Source organism: Nipponia nippon, unplaced genomic scaffold (genome assembly GCF_047370975.1).
Source record: "Nipponia nippon isolate SJK-2023a ecotype South Korea unplaced genomic scaffold, ASM4737097v1 scaffold_3, whole genome shotgun sequence".
In the NCBI taxonomy this organism is placed as follows: Eukaryota; Metazoa; Chordata; class Aves; order Pelecaniformes; family Threskiornithidae; genus Nipponia; species Nipponia nippon.
The window spans coordinates 72,875,138-72,892,378 of NW_028262347.1; the positions used below are offsets into that span (position 1 = coordinate 72,875,138).

The 17,241-nt window shown below is 45.5% G+C and overlaps 1 protein-coding gene across 1 annotated transcript in view; it reads left to right on the forward strand.

Annotated features, from left to right (window-relative positions):
• The first annotated feature begins 2,637 nt into the window (after positions 1-2,637).
• PDE3A (phosphodiesterase 3A) overlaps positions 2,638-17,241 on the forward strand; it is a 262,587-nt gene continuing 247,983 nt past the window's right edge. The window contains exon 1 of the mRNA XM_087766233.1: positions 2,638-3,495. Within this exon, the coding sequence (XP_087622359.1) occupies positions 2,638-3,495 (858 nt within the window). The remainder of the gene's footprint in view (positions 3,496-17,241) is intronic.

Consider the following 17,241-nt stretch of genomic DNA (forward strand, 5'->3'; position numbering starts at 1 on the left):
AATACAAGTTTCTTTACGCTAACCTAGAATCTGTCCTACCAAAAAAATGCTGCTGCTTTTAATCTAAAGTGAATAATTCATGTTTTAGCTTAAGGAGTTAAAAGAATACGGACCATGATCTGCTTTGATCTGTGTAAGTAATATATATTTAAAGGGGGTGTGCAGCAAAAAATAAAGGTAGGGAGTGTTTATTCCTCCAGTTCTGCTTTTTTTTTTTATTTTTATGACTGTATTTAAAGCATCAACATTTCTGATATCAGTAAATCTAATTGTAAAGTAACAAAGTGGAGATAAATTAAGGTGTAAGTGAATGCTACCTGGTAGGAAGGATTAAGTCAAAGGTCTGATCTATCTGAACTGCTACTGTTGCATGTGTTGTCATCCAGTATTGCAGTATCAATTTATTTGCACTATGTTTTGATGCATCTAGACTTAAAAATATCCAAGAGATGCATCTTACTTATAAAAAGCTGAAAAGGAGTTAGGAGTCATACAATTTTTACTATCTGGGCCCTGATTCTGCCTCTGCTTGGGGTAGGTGGAATCCAGCTATGGTTTTCTAGGTGTATATGGCAACCTGCTGATTGCTGTCTCACCAGAATAAACTGTAAACCTTTCCAGGTGTTCCTAATCTGGACCCTTAACCTTTAAAAAAAACCAGAGGCTTTCCACTCCTCAGAGCCAAACTTTGCGAACAATATCTAGGTTGTTTTCAAACTAAGCTTCAAACATAAAAATGACTAATAAATCCATATTCCATAATAGTTAGGCTGGAAAACTATTATTTAAAAACATACTCAGTTTTTATGACCCATTTCTAGTAAAAATCCAAAACATGCTTCACTAATGCTACCATTTCAGATACTCAGATCCTGGATGATAGGCACAATATCCAGATAGATACACCAATAAATACATAAAGGCTATAAATCTGTCTCAAATTAGTGATTTGTGGATGTGCAAGGGGAAAGCGGGCTGGGAAATTCTGTTTTCTAATCTGTTCGTTTCCTGACTCTTAATGTTGTGTAACTTCACAGCTGGTGATTTTATTTTTCTGTGGTTTGTATTATTATGTGCTAAATACATTACTCCATGCCCTTCGGTGGGACCCAGGGCTTTAACAATAAGGCCCTGATCTTGCAGGGGCTTTTAGCCTGCACCTGATTGCCCTCCTGCGAACAGCAGGTTTCGGCAGCCCAGGGCTCCGGGCCGGAGCCAGCCCCCAGCAGCCCTCTGCGGGTCCCCGGCGGGGGAGCCCTCCGCCGTGAGGGAGAGGCAGGTTCAGAGGAAGGAAACGGTGGGTTTTGGATGGAGCCCCAGCCTAGAGATTGATAACGCTTTGGAGGGCCGTGCGTAGCCCGCTGGCTTTGGGATTCTAGTTCGGGCTTCCCATTAAAACAACAACAAAAATAGTAATAATCATTCATACACATCCATCTGTCTGACTTTTTTACGACCTCGTAATTGCCCCCCGCCCTGACAGGCGGATTTATGCCTCGGCCGCCAGCGCCCGGTCGCAGGGAGCTCCGCCGCCCGGGCGGCACCGCCGGCTCCTGCGGGGCGGGGGGGGGACGCGGGGCGCGCCCCGGGCCCCCGGGGCAGCGGGGGGCGGGCAGGGCTGGCGCGGCCCTTCCCCAGGAGCTGGTCCGGCCGTTGTGAAAGCGGCACCCCCCCGCCCTTCCCCGGCAGCCTCCTGCTTCGCTACCACCTCCGACGCCTCCCCTCCGCTGCTGCCTTTTGGTGTGCTGTTCTGCCTCGGTTTGGGTTCTGGGCTTTCGGCAGCCTCCTCTCCCGGCGGAGGGAAGCTCCCATCTCGATTTTTCCGTGCAAAACTCAAGGACTATCCCAGCAGCGTTCAGGAGGGAAACGCTTTCCTTCTCTCTCTTCCTCTTTTTCTCTTCCCCTCTTCCCAAGCAGCCTCCCCTCAAGTCCCTCCCGCGGATCTCTCTCTCTCTCTCGCCCTCCCGGCAGGACTTCGCAACTTCTGCCCCCGGCTCCGCTGGCCTTTCATTTGCGATTTTTTTTCTGGGCCTTCTTTTTGGTCGTTCCTCCTTCCCCGCGGTCCGCAACGACCGGGAGGCTCCTTCCCCGCGACCACGGGGCACGGCCCGCAGCCTCAGGGCCGGGACTACCGCGGGCCGGGCGCGGACCCTCCGGCGGGCAGCGCCGCCCCCTCCCTCCCTGCCTCCGCCTGTGAGGGAAGCGATGGCCTAGAAATTAAGCAGCACTTCTGAGGTGGTACATCTGCCTCTCCCCCGCTGCCCCCCCCGCCTCTTCTTACACTGTTTAGGATTTCTCCGCGTTTCCCCCTCTCTTACACTTTTAAAAGAATTTTTAATTTACTACCCCCGCTCCGAGCCCGAGGTGGTCGCGGGGGAGGCGCGGCGGCCCCCGGCCCTTCATGCGCGGCGCCGGGCGCTCGGGGAGGAGGCGAGCGGGGGGCGAGCTCCGCGCTCCTCAGGAAATGCCGGCGCTGCGGCGGGGAGCGCCCCCGGCCCGCCGCCCCCGCCGCTGCCCCCCGGCCGCCCGCCGCTGACCGCCGCCGGGGGGGTCGCTCCCGGCCCCTGCCTGGCTGGGAATAAGCCCCGGGGCGGGGGCCCGCGGTGCCGGGGGTGCGCAGGGAGGCCCGTCGAGGCTATGGCCGGCGGCGAGGCGCGGAGCCCGCGCTGCAGCGGGCGCTTCCCGCCGGGGGGGCGGCAGCCCGGCACCCCGCCGGGCGGCGGCGGGGCGGCGGCGGAGGGGGGGCCGGCCTCCCGGGCCGCCCTGCAGCCGCCGCGGGAGACCTGGCGCCGCCGGAAACTTTCCTCGGCGCTGTGCGCCGGCTCCCTCTCCGTGCTGCTGGCCCTGGTGGTGAGGCTGGTGCGGGGGGAGCGCGGCCGGGAGCTGGCGGCGGAGGGCGGCGCGGGGCCGCGGGGCTGGGGCTGGCTGCCCCCCGGCGCCGTGCCCCTGGGCCTGGCCGGCGCCTTCTTCCTCGCCGGCCGCTACCTGCTGCGCGGCGGCGTGCGGCCGCGGACGGCGGCGCTGCTGCTGGCCGCCTGCTGCGGGGGGGAAGCGGTGGCGCAGACGGCGCTGGCGGCGGGGGAGGATCACTTGCTCTCCCTCGCCGCCACGGGGGTGGTGCTGAGCTGCCTGGCCGCCGTGACATGGCTGGTGCTGAAGCTGAGGCAGGGCGTCCTCATGCTCGCCGTGACTAGCGCGGCCAGGACCACGTCCCTCGTCGCCTTGGAGAGGGTCCCGGCGTCCTGGCGGCCCTACCTGGCCTACCTGCTGGGGCTGCTGGGCATCCTCCTGGCCGGCTACGCCGACCGGCTCTGGCCCCCGCGGCGGGCCGCCCCGCTGGCGGAGTCTCCCGCCGCCCCCCCGGCCGCGGACGAAGCCCCGGTGCTCAGGCGGCGGCGGCGGTCCAGCTCCATGATCTCCCCCGAGATGTCGGGCGGCGGCGGCAGCAGCAAGACCCACCGGCGGACCTCGCTGCCCTGCATCCCCCGGGAGCAGGTAGGGCAGGGGCTGGGGGGACGGGCCCCAAACTTTGCTGGTGGCGGGCGGGGGTCCTGCCGGCGGCGGAGGCGCGGGGAGCTGTGTCCTCCCGGCCGCTCCCCGCCGGAGGGGCCGAGCGCGGTGCGGGCTTTCCCCGGCGCCCCGCGGCGCGGAGAGCCCCGGGCGGCCGCCCCGGGACGGGGCTGAGGCCGGGGCCGGGGGGGAAGCGGGGCTCTCCGGAGCCGGCCTGACTTGCCCCGGCTGCCGGCAATGGGAAGAGAGCTGGGGTTTTCTTTTCTTTTACAGCCGTCACCGGCGTTTGCTTTTCTTAAGCCTGGCAAAAAGTTGAGGCGGATGGTACCCGCCTGGTTCTCGGAGCTGGTGGGAACCTGCCGTCAGCGCAGCCCTCAGGTTTCCCAGCATCACTTACGAGCCTCGCTTTTTCAAACTGTAGTTTCCCGGAAAGGTAGCTTAGCCCTATTAAACTTGCTTTAAGCTTCAAAGGGGTGGGTGGGTGTGTGTGTGAGCCAAGCAGCTTGTCCTCCGTGGGAGAAGTCCCTTATCAGGGCGATAGCGTGTCCTCTGAGGCTGACCCGCACGGAGCGGTGCTCATCTTTGCACTTTGCCTCCCCGAGGCTGTTCCTCTGCGTGTGATCAATAACTCCCGCTCTGCTGCGGTTGTGGGAACCGGTACGAGGCACACACGATTTATATCAGCTTTGTTTCCTTTAGGAGGTCGTGATTTGAAAGGATGAGTGAAAACTTACTCTGTTAGCAGTGATGCGTTCTTTTAAATGCCCACCTTAAAAAAAAAAAAAAAAGGGGGGGGGGGAAGAAACATGCAAACACCATTATCTTTACTGCACAGCTGTATAGAGTCCTGCCACGGACACAAGGTTGGCTTAGTTCTGTGCTCGAAGCATTTTCTCGATTTTTTTCAGGTTTAAGATTGCCCCACAAAAGAATCGTTCGATGGGTCAAGTGTAACTGAGCATATTGAAAATCAGTGCAACCCTCGCTGAGCGGTGAAAAGGGAAACTGGGGGGAAAATAAGTGGTAAATGGTGTTAAGCTTTCTTTTTCAATTAGTGTTGAAAATGACTCAGTGAACTGTGGTCAACTGAAGCGTATTGCTGTACACCAAAGGTTTTCTTTCAGGTTGCTTGCTGGATAAGCAGCTAAGTATTTTCCAAGTGATGGCATCTAACCATATGGTGTGGGTGGCTAGTTTGTTTCTGGAAATGGTTTGATTACATCCCTTTGTGGTTGGTTATGACATTTTCTAGAAGAGGGCCTGACAACCTTATATACCGGAGGCTTATAACAAATGTACTTATTTATTTAACATTTTTGTTTAGATAAAATAAATATTTACCACAGTGTCCAGGCAAATACAGTGTGAAAAAGTAGAAAGCTGACTCAGTTCTGACTTCAATAGGAACTGAGAGAGAGAGAGACGGGTATAAGAATAACTTGTAAATACAACTAAGGCAAGAAATTAAAACTGTCTATGCTTACTTGATGATGCTAGGGGTTTCTGGTGGTTTCTTACAATAATAATTTGTAAGGTTTTAAACATATTTCCACTCACTCTCACACTTCAAATAAAAGCAGCTTTTCAGTTAGCATCGAAACATCTAAATGTAATCAGTTGGAGCTGGGGCTCACTAGTTTGTGATCACGTCCTTCTCTTTTCTTTTGGAGGGAATTCAAATCATCTATATATACCAGAGTGTTAAACTGGTGATGGCTAACAAGGTAGATTTCTTTTCCTCCCCGCAATGGTGCGCTACCTGGGGACAGTGGTCAGCTTTGCCCCAAGCAATTCCCGCTTCCAAGCTGCGGAGCTGGACTGGAGTTAGCTGGCAACTGTTCAGTTTACCCGCTGCAGGATTTTGGCAAATTTCTCTTTCTTTTGTTCTCGCTCGCTATTAATCAATAGCGAGATCTGGTATTGCTTGCGTCACTGCGTGATTAGAAATGGATGACTACTTTCGGGTTTGGGGAGACTTTTTGTCTGTTTTTTTTTTTTAAGCACAATGTGGCTGTGTGTATGTGAACTTCCCTCCCTAAATGCTGTCCTCTTAAATAAATGTTAGCAAGATAGAAAAATGGAAAAGCTGAAACAAAGCTCTGTAAGGACCTTGAAGCAATGCTGTGAGAAGCGGGACTCTTACAGCAAACAAAGTTTGGTTTATAGCAAAAATCAGCTCTCCATAGATTTAAAGAAGCCATAGGTAAATGTTTCTCTTTTGGACAGTTTTTAAATATAACACGTTAAAAATAGAGATGAGGGCTTTATAAACAAAACCAGGCCTTCCTTTATCCCCTGTTTTTAAAAAAACATGCCCTGAATGTTTCTGGTCCGAAAGATAGCTTGTTAATACATCTGGGAGCTGCCAATAACTTTCATGAAGAAATTGATCTACTTTATTGCTTTGAAATACATGCTTTCATTTGGTGAATAACATTAGGTGACATTTTAGAGATGTTTTCCATTGCCTCTCGTGTAATCTTTCCTATTGCCGAGCATTTAATTGAGCTTTTATTTTTCCAGAGTGTGATTCTCTCCCTATCTGACTGTTTGTATTAATATGAGATTCTATGAAAGTTGGCACTTCTGAATTTATTTTTTTTTTTAGTCACACACATCTCAATTATAATCTGAATTTTTCCCTGCTAGAATACAGAATTGAATCTATGTGGCCTTGTGATATAAAGGACAGTACTAGCAATGACAAACTAACATCATGGGCAGAGGTATTAATGTATTTAAAATTAAAAGTATACTTCTGTTTAAGCTGCTAGTAAGAGTAGCTGGAAATGCATATGGCATGAATTATTCCTTCTGTAGAAATGTCTCATCTTAGTTGCTTATCAGTTCCAAAAAGAATTTAAAAAGAAAAACTGTTTCATTAAAAAAAAGCCACCATCCAAAATCATACCACACCAAGACATAACCTTCTTTTGGTGCTAAAAGTGCTCTTTACTAATTTTTTGTTTAATTCTATTTTTTGTGATTGATTTTTGTATACGTTCTTTCTCAACTTCGGCGAATTCTTTGGATTAAAAGCTTCCAGTTTGGCATGCATGTAGGTCTCGTTAAGAAATGTGTGCTTCGTAACAGCCTGATCCTGCTCCCAGCTGAGTGTTGTCTGCCTGTGATTTCATCAATGCCGGCTGAGGATGCTCAGCTCCTTGAGGGCTCGCTCAGCTCCTTGAGGGCTCACTCACCCAGATTTGAAAGAGGCTGCAGAGAGAAATTGTGAATGGATGGATAAGACAGTGAATGAATGAACAAATGCTTTTTTTTTTTTTTCCCCCCCTCTCTCTCCAGTAAATGCACAAGTACCTCCAGGTACTTGTAGTACCTCCAGGATGATGGCTTTTGGAGTTTCTTCACGGTTTTGCAAACATTTTACTTTTTCCAGGGGGTGGGAGGGGCAGAAATGTGTTCTATATCTTGGTGTTTCCCATTAAAATATTATATGGCCCGTGTGTTCTGAAGCTTATGCCTCTGATCTGTGTGTGTTAGTCTTGACATACGACAGTCCAAAGGGTTGATTTCACCTTGATGGGTAAAATACTCTACAGGAGATAGTAGCTGGACGATTTTAAACTGTACTGAAGACTCCCAATTTTGCTTTTAAGCCTTGCTTGTTGTTTGTTTTCTTTGGGTGGAATGGGAAGCTTTCAGCTAACTTGGATTTATTACAAGTGTGTGTTAAATGAGCTAGAGTAGCTGCTGCAAGTAGTTCAATTTGCTTAGCCTTTTTAGATTTATTTTTTTTCTTTAGTCAGAAGACTGTCACAGGTACAGCATACATCAGTGTCTGAAGTACTATCTAGTTCCCAAACCAGTGGGTGACGCAACCCCGTATGAGAAGGGACTGATGAGGTGCTGAGTCTTGCCCTGCTGAAAAGCCCCCATCCTCAGCGTTGGTGGTGGGTAGCAGCAGGACGGAGGAGTTTCTCCTGCGGCTCTGATGTCTCCAGCTGCGAGGCCAGCAGCTCCATGTGCAAACTCCCATCCATGTCCTCTGACTCCTGAGGCAGAGAGGGTTTCTACCCATTTTCCTTCCTTCTTTCTCTTTGCTCTTTTCCTGCTTCGGGGAAGTTGGAGAAGTAGAAAGCTGTTTGCCTCAGCGAGGGACACCTGAGGGTCTGTCATTTATTTTTAATTGGTTTGAGACTTGGTGGCTCTTTCATGCTGCCACATCTTTCCCTGCCTATTCCTCCTTTTAAAAAGTTATTTTTTCAGATAAGTAACTTTGGTGCCAGACTCGTCTGTGTTCCTCCGGCGGCAGCAGAGGGATTTTTGCTCGATTTGACCATTTTTCATGGGGTTCTGGAGGGTGATTCTGCCTGTTCCCAGCCTGTAGCCTGGGAAAGTTGTGAGCTGGGACCGTCGTTATCGCTGCTTGTCTGCAGAGTTGAGAAGACAATACTGTAACAGTTCACATAGTCAAAGATATCTCTTCAGCGATAAGATCTAAGAAACGGAGGAGAAAAATAAATGTATTTGTTGGGTTTTTTTCAAGGGAAAATTAAGGCTTTATTTGTTCTTTTCATTGTTTGACAGTGAGAGCTTTGTAAGTGCCAGGAATATGTTGCTCTCCCCCCCCCCCTTCCTGTCTCTATCATTCTGTCCTAAAAAAAGGACAGATGTGCCCATATCTATCAGTTTTTAATATTACGTATCCTGCCCTCTGGCCTGAAAATAGGAGAGATCCGAGTGCAACATACAGAGATTTAAAATTTTGGAGAGGAGAAGGCGGATTAAAACTAGATATTGAACTTCATGTATGTCAAAGTTAGAGTCTCCCATTAGACATGCAGTGTTACGTACTGTACTTCCTTCTGCTAATAAGCATTATTGAGCTGTAATTACTCTGATAAGATTTGCTGGCATTACCATTTAGGTCACTAGAAGCTAAGGAATAGTGAGGAGTTATGTCATCTGGTGACTCGCTGAAACACAACCGTGTAAAATATTTAAGTAAGGCTCCAGGAAAAATCACCCAGGGATTCCAGACGTAATGCTTTATTTTCTTTTGCATGGCTTCATTTACGCAAACCCGCTCTACTTAGATTTTTTTTCTTTCTTTTTTTTTCCGTCAGCCTCACAAAAATGTAAAAACTGCTGCTGAAACTCTCATGATTGGTTTAGAATCTATTTTTGTCAATCGGTTAAATCAAGAAATGTATATTATGGCATATTGGCAAAAAAAGTAAAATACAGTAGTGACTTTCTGCTCTTTCTGCCTGAAGTGTGAAAATGAAAAGCTGGGGAACTGAAAGAAATCCTGTGTACGCTGGCTTGTCACGTTAATTAAATAAACAGCCAGAACAGTGACCCTGTGTATGAAATGTGTTTTGAGAAGCTTATTGGGGGTTGGAGGGGAGAAACAGTGACACATGATGTTTTGGATGTTAACTGCGACATTTGTATGAATTTGTCCTGATCTGCTGTTACTGTGCATGCGTTCCAGCTCTTTTTTGCAAGAGACAGAGACATAGCCATATTTTGCAAATTGAAGGAATATTGCTTGGGCTTTTTTCTTTAAAAAGTAATATGTATATATATAAAAATATATCCCGCCCTGGAACTGGAAAGGTTGCTGGATTCCGGCGCCTGCAAACCGCAGGGCTTGAAATGGGGGTGAGCTGACTGCATCCTACATGGTTTGAGAATAAAAAGAACACTACTGCAATGAAAGTTTCGCGCTTGTTGCTGTGATTTACTTAGATAATCTAATGGGAGATGTACAGCTTGTAGGATACCGCTCGACGGATAAGGCGATGAATGGAAAGATTCGGATAACAACGTGGAAGTCGGGTTTTGCTTCGTGCGCGGTTTGTTCTTCTCTGCTTGTTTTGAAAAAGTTTCTCGATGAATTACCAAACCCTGTCCTCAGAGTCTCTTCTGCGTTGCTCAGAGCGTCGCTCAGAAATCAATGCCTCTCCTTTGGGCCACGTAGGTTTTGAGGTTTTGTGTGGTTTTTGGTCGTCGTCGTCCCGTCCCCCCCCCCCCCCCCCCACCCCGCAGCTTGGCCGGGGCGGGCGGCGGGGCCGGCGCTGGCGGGGCCGGACCCCTAGAGGGCACGAGAGCCCCTGCGCGCGCCGGCCCGCGCCTCGCCGGCTCGCGCCTCCCCCGCCCGCCTGCCCAAGCGGTGGAAAGCGTCATAAACAAAATCTGTCCGTGGTACTTAACCGAGCCTTTATTTTTCTTTTCTTTTTTTTTTTTTCTTTTTTTTTTTTTTTTCTTTTCTTTTTTTTTTTTTCTTTTTTTTTTTAACATTTGTCCTATCTGTCCGCTGCGATTGCAGTTGCGTTTCTCGCTTCTCACACCCCTGGGCTTCGGCCTGCGGGCGGGGCGGCTGAAACGTTCTGCCTTCGGCTGCGCACCTGGGTGAGCGCGGCGAGGCAGGGGCGGATGGGCAAACCTGGCGTAAAAGCAGACCCTGCTTCTCTAATCCGAGCTCTCTGGGTGTGCTAACAAATAACTGGAAGAAGGGCCATAGTGGGCTTTGGCCTTTGAAAAGCCAATTACGAGCGTAGTTGGAGATGTGGGTACAAAGAAGAAGCTGCCTCCAGATCCGTCAAGAATCCAGAAAAACAGGCTAAATCACCATTGCTTTATGTATTGTGGCACCTCATGACTCTGTTCACACGTATAACTGTTTATAAATAAAATGGGAAACACCACGTGAAGAGTGCAATAGGAGAACGTGCCGGTGAAACAAATGGCCCTTCGTTGCTGTTGGGTGGTTTCCTAATGCCACCTTGAGGGTTGCTGAATGAAAGGTAAAATATACGGTGCAAAAAAGATGCTGGTTATAAGAGTTTGGTTGGTGAAATGACATTTTTAATTTTGGAACCTGTCAGGAAAAAGTCTTTGTGTCAGCTGGTAGTGGTGGTCACTAAAAAAGTCCGTGTGGGTGTGAAGTATTATAGTGAAATTAGATTAGCGAAATCCTGGTGCGGAGTGCTGTATTGAGTTTTTGTCAGTCAAAATGAATGGTTGGGGTCTACAGATAGCCCAAACCTCTGATCGTCATCCAAGAAGAAACTGCAAAGATATGTAAAAATAGATCTGGCAGAGGAGTCCTGAATAGGTATTTTCCTAAAAATGGAAGAATAGAAGGGAATTTGGAAAAAAGATAAAACCTCACCCCACCCCACCCCCCCGCAACCAAGCCCAAAACAACCCCCCCCCCAAAAAAAAACCCCCAACCCTTTAGTTTTAAACTGCTAGGAAGAAGTCTGGGTGTCTGAGACAGAAATACATGCTGATTGTGGAACATGTGTGTCACAAGGTATGAGTGAAGCTATTTTTAAAATCCTTAGACATTTATGTTTATTATTTATTGAAGTTTAGAGGTTTCTTATGCCAAACAGGTTGAGGATTAGAAAAACTGGCTTTATTTTTTTTTTTTTTTTAATCTGTTACTAGTGAGGAAGAAATTTCCCAGTTGGTTACTCTGTTGTGGTATGCTTTAGTGACCTTACTGTTTTATCTGAAGTGTCCACTGACCAGGACCTATCGCTGCCTGACTGTGTTTGTATTTTTACTACGATTAGCTACTGAAAACAATTAAGAAGAAGATATTTATGAGCATCAATACAGCAAAAAGCTCTCCCTGTCCCCCTGCACAAAGCTGAAATATACAAAACCTCCACATATCAGAAATAGCTCAGAGCATAGCTGAGGCCTCCTTGTCTAATGCCCCTAACTTGCCAGTGAAATATGCGGGGTTAAAGTGACTTACTTGCATTTTGTATTTTGTGGGTTGCATAAGTTGGCTTTGTTTTGTAGTAAGAATTTATGCTTTGGTTTGAACTTTAAAATAAAGTAAAACTATATTCTGCGTAATTAAATTTTTTTAATGGGATTTTTGTCTGCGTAACTCTGTAGGAGTGATGCATTTCAGATATACTCAGGATGCTTTTCTGATGGTTGCTGAACTCCTGAGACAGACCCTGGTGACGGTTTAAAAAATAACCATTCCTCTTAGACTGGTTGGTCCTCTTAGAAACAGCTCAGCTTTATTAAAAGCTGTGTGAAGTATGAATATGATGATGTCTGCTGGAAGCTGTGTCACTGGCTGTGTTTTGAGGATCAAGTCACTGATGGTTGTTGGATTTATCTTTTGTTTTAAAGCAGCTTCTTGTTTCTTTGAATAAGCTTGCAGGCTGGTTTTCTTGGTGTAAATGATAATAACGTAGGGGAACAATTATTACTAAACCTGAAAACTGAACATGACTTATTCTGAGCAGCATCCTTCTGACTGATGTTTGAGTAAATTTGTCTAAAAGCATGTTGGTGAAATGAATTCTAGAAGGGGAAAGAATTGAGTTTTTGAATGCTGAAGGTTAAATGTTTTTTGAAGTATTGCACTCCCAGCAGGTTGATGATACCTTGCTAGCATCTCTGTATGCTGGAGTTGCAGCCACAACACCAGCAATAACCAAAGTTGTTCCTCACCCTGGAGTAGTGATACTTCTGCTAGTCTCTTGCACTTACTTTTGCTATACAGTTTTAAATAAACCCATGTATGTTTGTGTTTAATGTCACGGAGGGTAGGCAGAACATTAATATGTTTTGTTACCTATGTTACATAAAAATATTGATCCTTAGCAAAAACGTACACCCTGATTGACCTTAAAATGAGAATGGGGGGCTGCTGAAAAGGCCAGAGTGGTGAGCTGTCTGCCCTGTGATGGCAATGAAGCTGCTCAGGTGGCAGTCTGCAAAGGCACCCTCAGGAGCATTTATGTTTGCTGTCTGACCAGCAGTGGATGAAGGCACTTGGAAAGGGTGATGCATGGGTTGAAAAGCTACATCCAAGCAATTTTTTCTCCACTTCTGTGAGCAGTAATCTAGATATGTTCGCCCAAGCTTTTTGTTGCCTGCAGAGTAAAACTTGTGAAACCTTGTCTATGTTCATGTATTAAAGCTCAGTTGAAATGACAGCTGTAGAAAGGTGCAGACCTCTGTGCAGAAGTGTAGGTTAAAAAGGGCTGTATGACCTTGTCTGATGTGCTGTCCACCCTTGCCTCCATTAATGCAGTTTCAAGTTCTTTTATTATGAGATTCTTCCCCTGTCCCATCCCCCCCCAATAAAATACCTTTCTTATTGTAGCCTGTTAGAGCTCACCAGCTGACAGATCTAACTTGGGTTTCCTTGCAGCGTAGTCTATGCTGCTTCATTTCCACCATATACCCGCACCCCCCAGTGCAGACAGAGCTATTTCTATATTGGTAATACTGAAATCCTTCCCCTGATACTTGCTTGGTGAGTGGCAAAAAAGTGTTGGATGCTAGTAGAGTTCTCAGGTGCATTTCTCTTCAGTTTTACTGGTGATGCTAACCACAGGTTACTCTTGACAAGGTCTGATCGCTGTATTTTGTGTTGATAAGGAACTTAAGTGTGTTTGGGTGCATTTATAATTGCAAGATAACTAATAAGATATTTTACATGTGGCTGGAGTTTTAGTTCGAGTCTGTCAGTGGGATTGTTACAGGAATACCTGTGCTGAGATGTAGCTCTGCATCTTACTCTTGTGAGATGATGAGTACCTTTAACTTCTCCTGGAGGTCGTTCAGTGATATTTTAAAATTTATATTGTACAAGTCAAGGTTTTTTAAAAATGCTATTTTTCTTAGGTTCTTTTTGTAGTGATTACTGATAATCTCCTCCCTGCCTCCACTGACTTCAATGGGAATTGAGAGTGCTCAGTCCTCCCAGGGTAACAGGCTGATCCTTTCAGTTCAATCATTAGTGTGGGAGGAGGGTGTGTTTCCGTATACAAATCTGCAGAGAGCTTTTTTTTTTTTAACAGCTAACCATTCTCTTTCTTATTTTAAAGAAAGTAATTCAAATCTAATGTTGGTTGTGCTGCTCGAAATGTGACCTGAGACCTTGTAGCATGTTTTTATAGATGTGTGTGCACACACGTGTACATATGTCTTTATATGTAGATATCCATGTGTGTGTGTGTGTACGTATATACATGCTCAAATTAGTATTGTGTAGCCTAGAGGGATGGAATTTTTCGTTTGACAGCACAGACTGCAGCCTGAGTTACATATGATAGTGTTCTTTATGGATATTTAATAATATTTTCTGATGTCTCCACAGGCAGGCATGTTTCTTAATATGCCAGCCTCTGTAACCATTGCTTGACTTTTGAGTTGTTATAGTTTTAAACTTTCTTTTTCTTTCTTCACTTGCAAATGTATGCCGTTTTGCAAAAATTTTCTTCTTTTATTTGTAAATACTTGAGGAGGGATTTTGATCAACAAATAAATACTTGTGTCTTACAAACACATGCGTTCCAATACTCAAACTGGAACTTGGTGTTACAACTGTGTTACAGAGGTGCAAAGTCATATAGGTGCTTTCTGTGGTATCTCTGGTGCCTAGACCGACTCACAGCTAGCTTTAGCTGTGGCGTGGAGCTTGGGGCTGGCTGGGCAGGAGGAGCTGATAAGGTCCCCGTACAGCCTGGGCTGGTGTTGTTCTCATGGGCATAAATGGGGATTTGTTCAGCATGGAGCTCTGGCTGGTGAGAAGTTTTATAAGACCAGTTGAAATAAATACACAACTAGAATTTTTACAGATAAGAATGATGAGCTTTAGCTGGTAAAACCTACTCCGTTATGTGTAATGGTTATGTTATTGCTGCTGTGTACCTATTCTCAGGGAATCTGTGGACTAGTTAGTATGTGTTATTTATTAAGACGGTTCCCTGAAATTTGCTGCATTTCTGTTGATTCTGAATTCTGTACAAGGTGAAATGTTGCAATGTAATTCATATGCCATTACTGAGTTGTTTTTTTAAGACCAGCTTAATTCATATGCAAGTGCCATTCTTAAATGCAGTCCTAATTGTCTACTGATTACACAAAACTGCAAATGAATAAACATTTTCTATTAAAGGATTTAATGCTGTACTTCCCGTGTGCTTGTGAGGAATGGAGCTGCGAGGAAGACTCCGCTGGAGATTCAGAAGTTAAAAGGGGGGTAAGGGTGGAAGGGGAGCTCTACCCTTTCCGGTAAAAAAACTTCTGTTCAGAGTTGCAGAGCATTCGTCTTTCCTCTGACTTGTGGAGAAGCGAACACATTTAGTACTGCCCAGAAGCAGGCAGGTATACCAATAGGTGTGTACAATTTGATTATTTTAGGCAGCACTGGCTCTGTACATGCCTTGTTACAGAGACTGTACTGAGAAATCTGTTCAGTGGCAAAGAGAAGTATTGTCTGTGCCATATTGATATTGAAAACTGGCTTCTGGGTTGCAGAATATAAAATGCTAGTTCTTACTAAGCTTGCCGTGTTTGTGTCAAGCAGTGTAATAGAGGAGCATGGGATAACAGTGCAACAATTAGATGAACTGGGGTGCCAGCACTAAAGCACATATTCCAGCTTAAATTCCGCTTGAGGATCCAAGCCTGTTGTTTCCTCTTGGCAAGGCACCTTTGGAGTCAGAGCCAGCTAATAGGAAATACTAGGCACTGGGGCTTAACTGAAATTTAGGACATCTAAACCTAGCTTTCTGGATACATGTGATGTGGTAAGACGGAGAGATGGCAAACCCAAATGTTTCTTGGAGAGTTCTTGAACATTTTTAAGTGAAGTAGTAAAGATAGACTGTCTATCTCCTTCCTCTTAAATCTATCCAATCGTTATTTCAGCTTTTTCTTCTGCTGTGTGTGGTGTATAAATCTAGTCCTAAAATGTGTGATGTTCTTATTCAGGGTTGATGGACGGTATATACTTGTGGATAGCAGTGACTGCGGCATAGATTCAATGTTTCTCATTCCAATATTTTAGCTGCCATCATCCTTGGATCTAGAATTTTCTTCTCTTTTTGTAGTATACATAGACAAGAGAGAAGATCCTTAAGATTGCCTGACTTGGGCTGTGATCTGCCACTCGAGCAGACTTTTTGGAAACCTAGAATTTTAAATTCTGTGTTCATGCCTGGACACGGTGTCATGTTTAGATCTTTAGATTTTATTATTCTTTTGGAAACTGCAACTTGTCTGTGATCAAAACTGATAAAATTCTTGGCCATGAATTAGTACAACTCCTTAATGGAAGGGAATTTGTGGCTGCAAATATATGTGCTTATTTCATGTTCTGATTTGCTTTATATATTGTCTCTTCTCAAATGAAAGTGGAAACATGATGCTGAGGAAAACGTTGATTTTTAAACTGAAGTCAGTGTGTTGCAAAATTTACTGATACACACTTAAAAAACCCAGCCCAAAAAATCCTCAGGTAGTGGGAGCGGTGACAAAACAGCTTTCTTTACAGTCATCTCAATTCATGAGAACTTGGCCTAGGGGCCTCTGGGTCTTTTATTTGGTTAAGATTTTTAGAACTGAGATAAAAGTAACGATCAGATTGTCTTAATCATTCGTAATAGCAGGTTAAGGAGATGAGAACTTTAGGCAGAAACTTGATAGCCCAGAAAGTTGCTTTCTGTCTTCCTTGTGATCTTAATGGATTGATATCTAAAACAGTGAATCAGTGTTCGTAAGCATAATTATGTTGTATGCTATCTTTTGAGTGCTTGAATTTGCAATCTCAGATGTTTTTAATGAAATTTTATATATCTAACTTCTTAGATGTATGGCGGGGGAGGGTGTCCAAGTGTTTATTTAATAAAAAGCAAACTTAAGAGAAATGTCATTGATGCTCACATGCTTTGAGTTAGCAGCTTCCTTAGTGCCACTCTTCTGAATGGTCAAATGTTCCTTTTTGATCTAGGAATGTTTACATCAACGAGCTGATTATTCCCGCGTCATTCCCTATCTTCTAACGCAGCAAATCTGAACCCCCTTTCCTCTCTCATGAAAGACAGGCCAAAGAAGTTAAGGGTGGGCTTTGGACCCTTGATTCTGCTTCTACATGTAAGAAAGGTGGGTTTGATTTGTGTCAGACTGTGACTGGCACCCAAAAAACACTACAGTTTTGTCTGGCGATGTATTTTTTCCTTAGCTCATCTCAGTTCTTTCCCTTGAACCAGATTCAATAGCATCTGGTGATTTGTTTGTTTGTTTGTTTTTGGTTTTGTTTGTTTGTTTTGGGGGGGTGGATGTTTGTCTGCTGAGCTAGAGACACCCATCCATGAGTTTGAATCTACAGAGATGCTATCTCAGCTTTTAAAGGATGGTAGAGTTACCTGGCTCTAAATGCAAAAGTTTGAATGCAAAAATTTGTTGGTGCCTTGGAGGAAATTTCCATACATCAGTGACAGATATGCTCTGGTCACAATATGTGATATGAACATGAAGGACTTGTAAAATAAATAGAAGAAGAATCAAAGAAAGCAGTTTCAGATAAGCACAGGTAAAATTTCCCTTTAGTGTGTGAAGTCTGTTTTAAGAGTGTATATTAACTGGAGAAAGATGCTGGCTGGTTTTTCATTTGTTAACACCAAATCAAGAAATGCATTTAGTTGATTACTACTGTTATTTCCCCTTTCCCCCTCTTTTCAGAGTCTCTTAATTCTAAATGGTGTATATATGTTGTTTTTTTTTTTTTTTAATCCTTTGCTTTCCATAGACTGTAGTAGCCTTTCACCTTTTGGGACTGTTTGTTCTGAGCGATGGCTGGAGCGATAGTGTGGCTCGTGTGACATCGTAAACATTTGTGTTGGCAATCCTTCCTCGTGAAGGACTCTGAAGTCTGACAGTGGTGAAGATGACTAAGTAGAGACAGATTTATGTGGAAATCTTATTAATACCCAT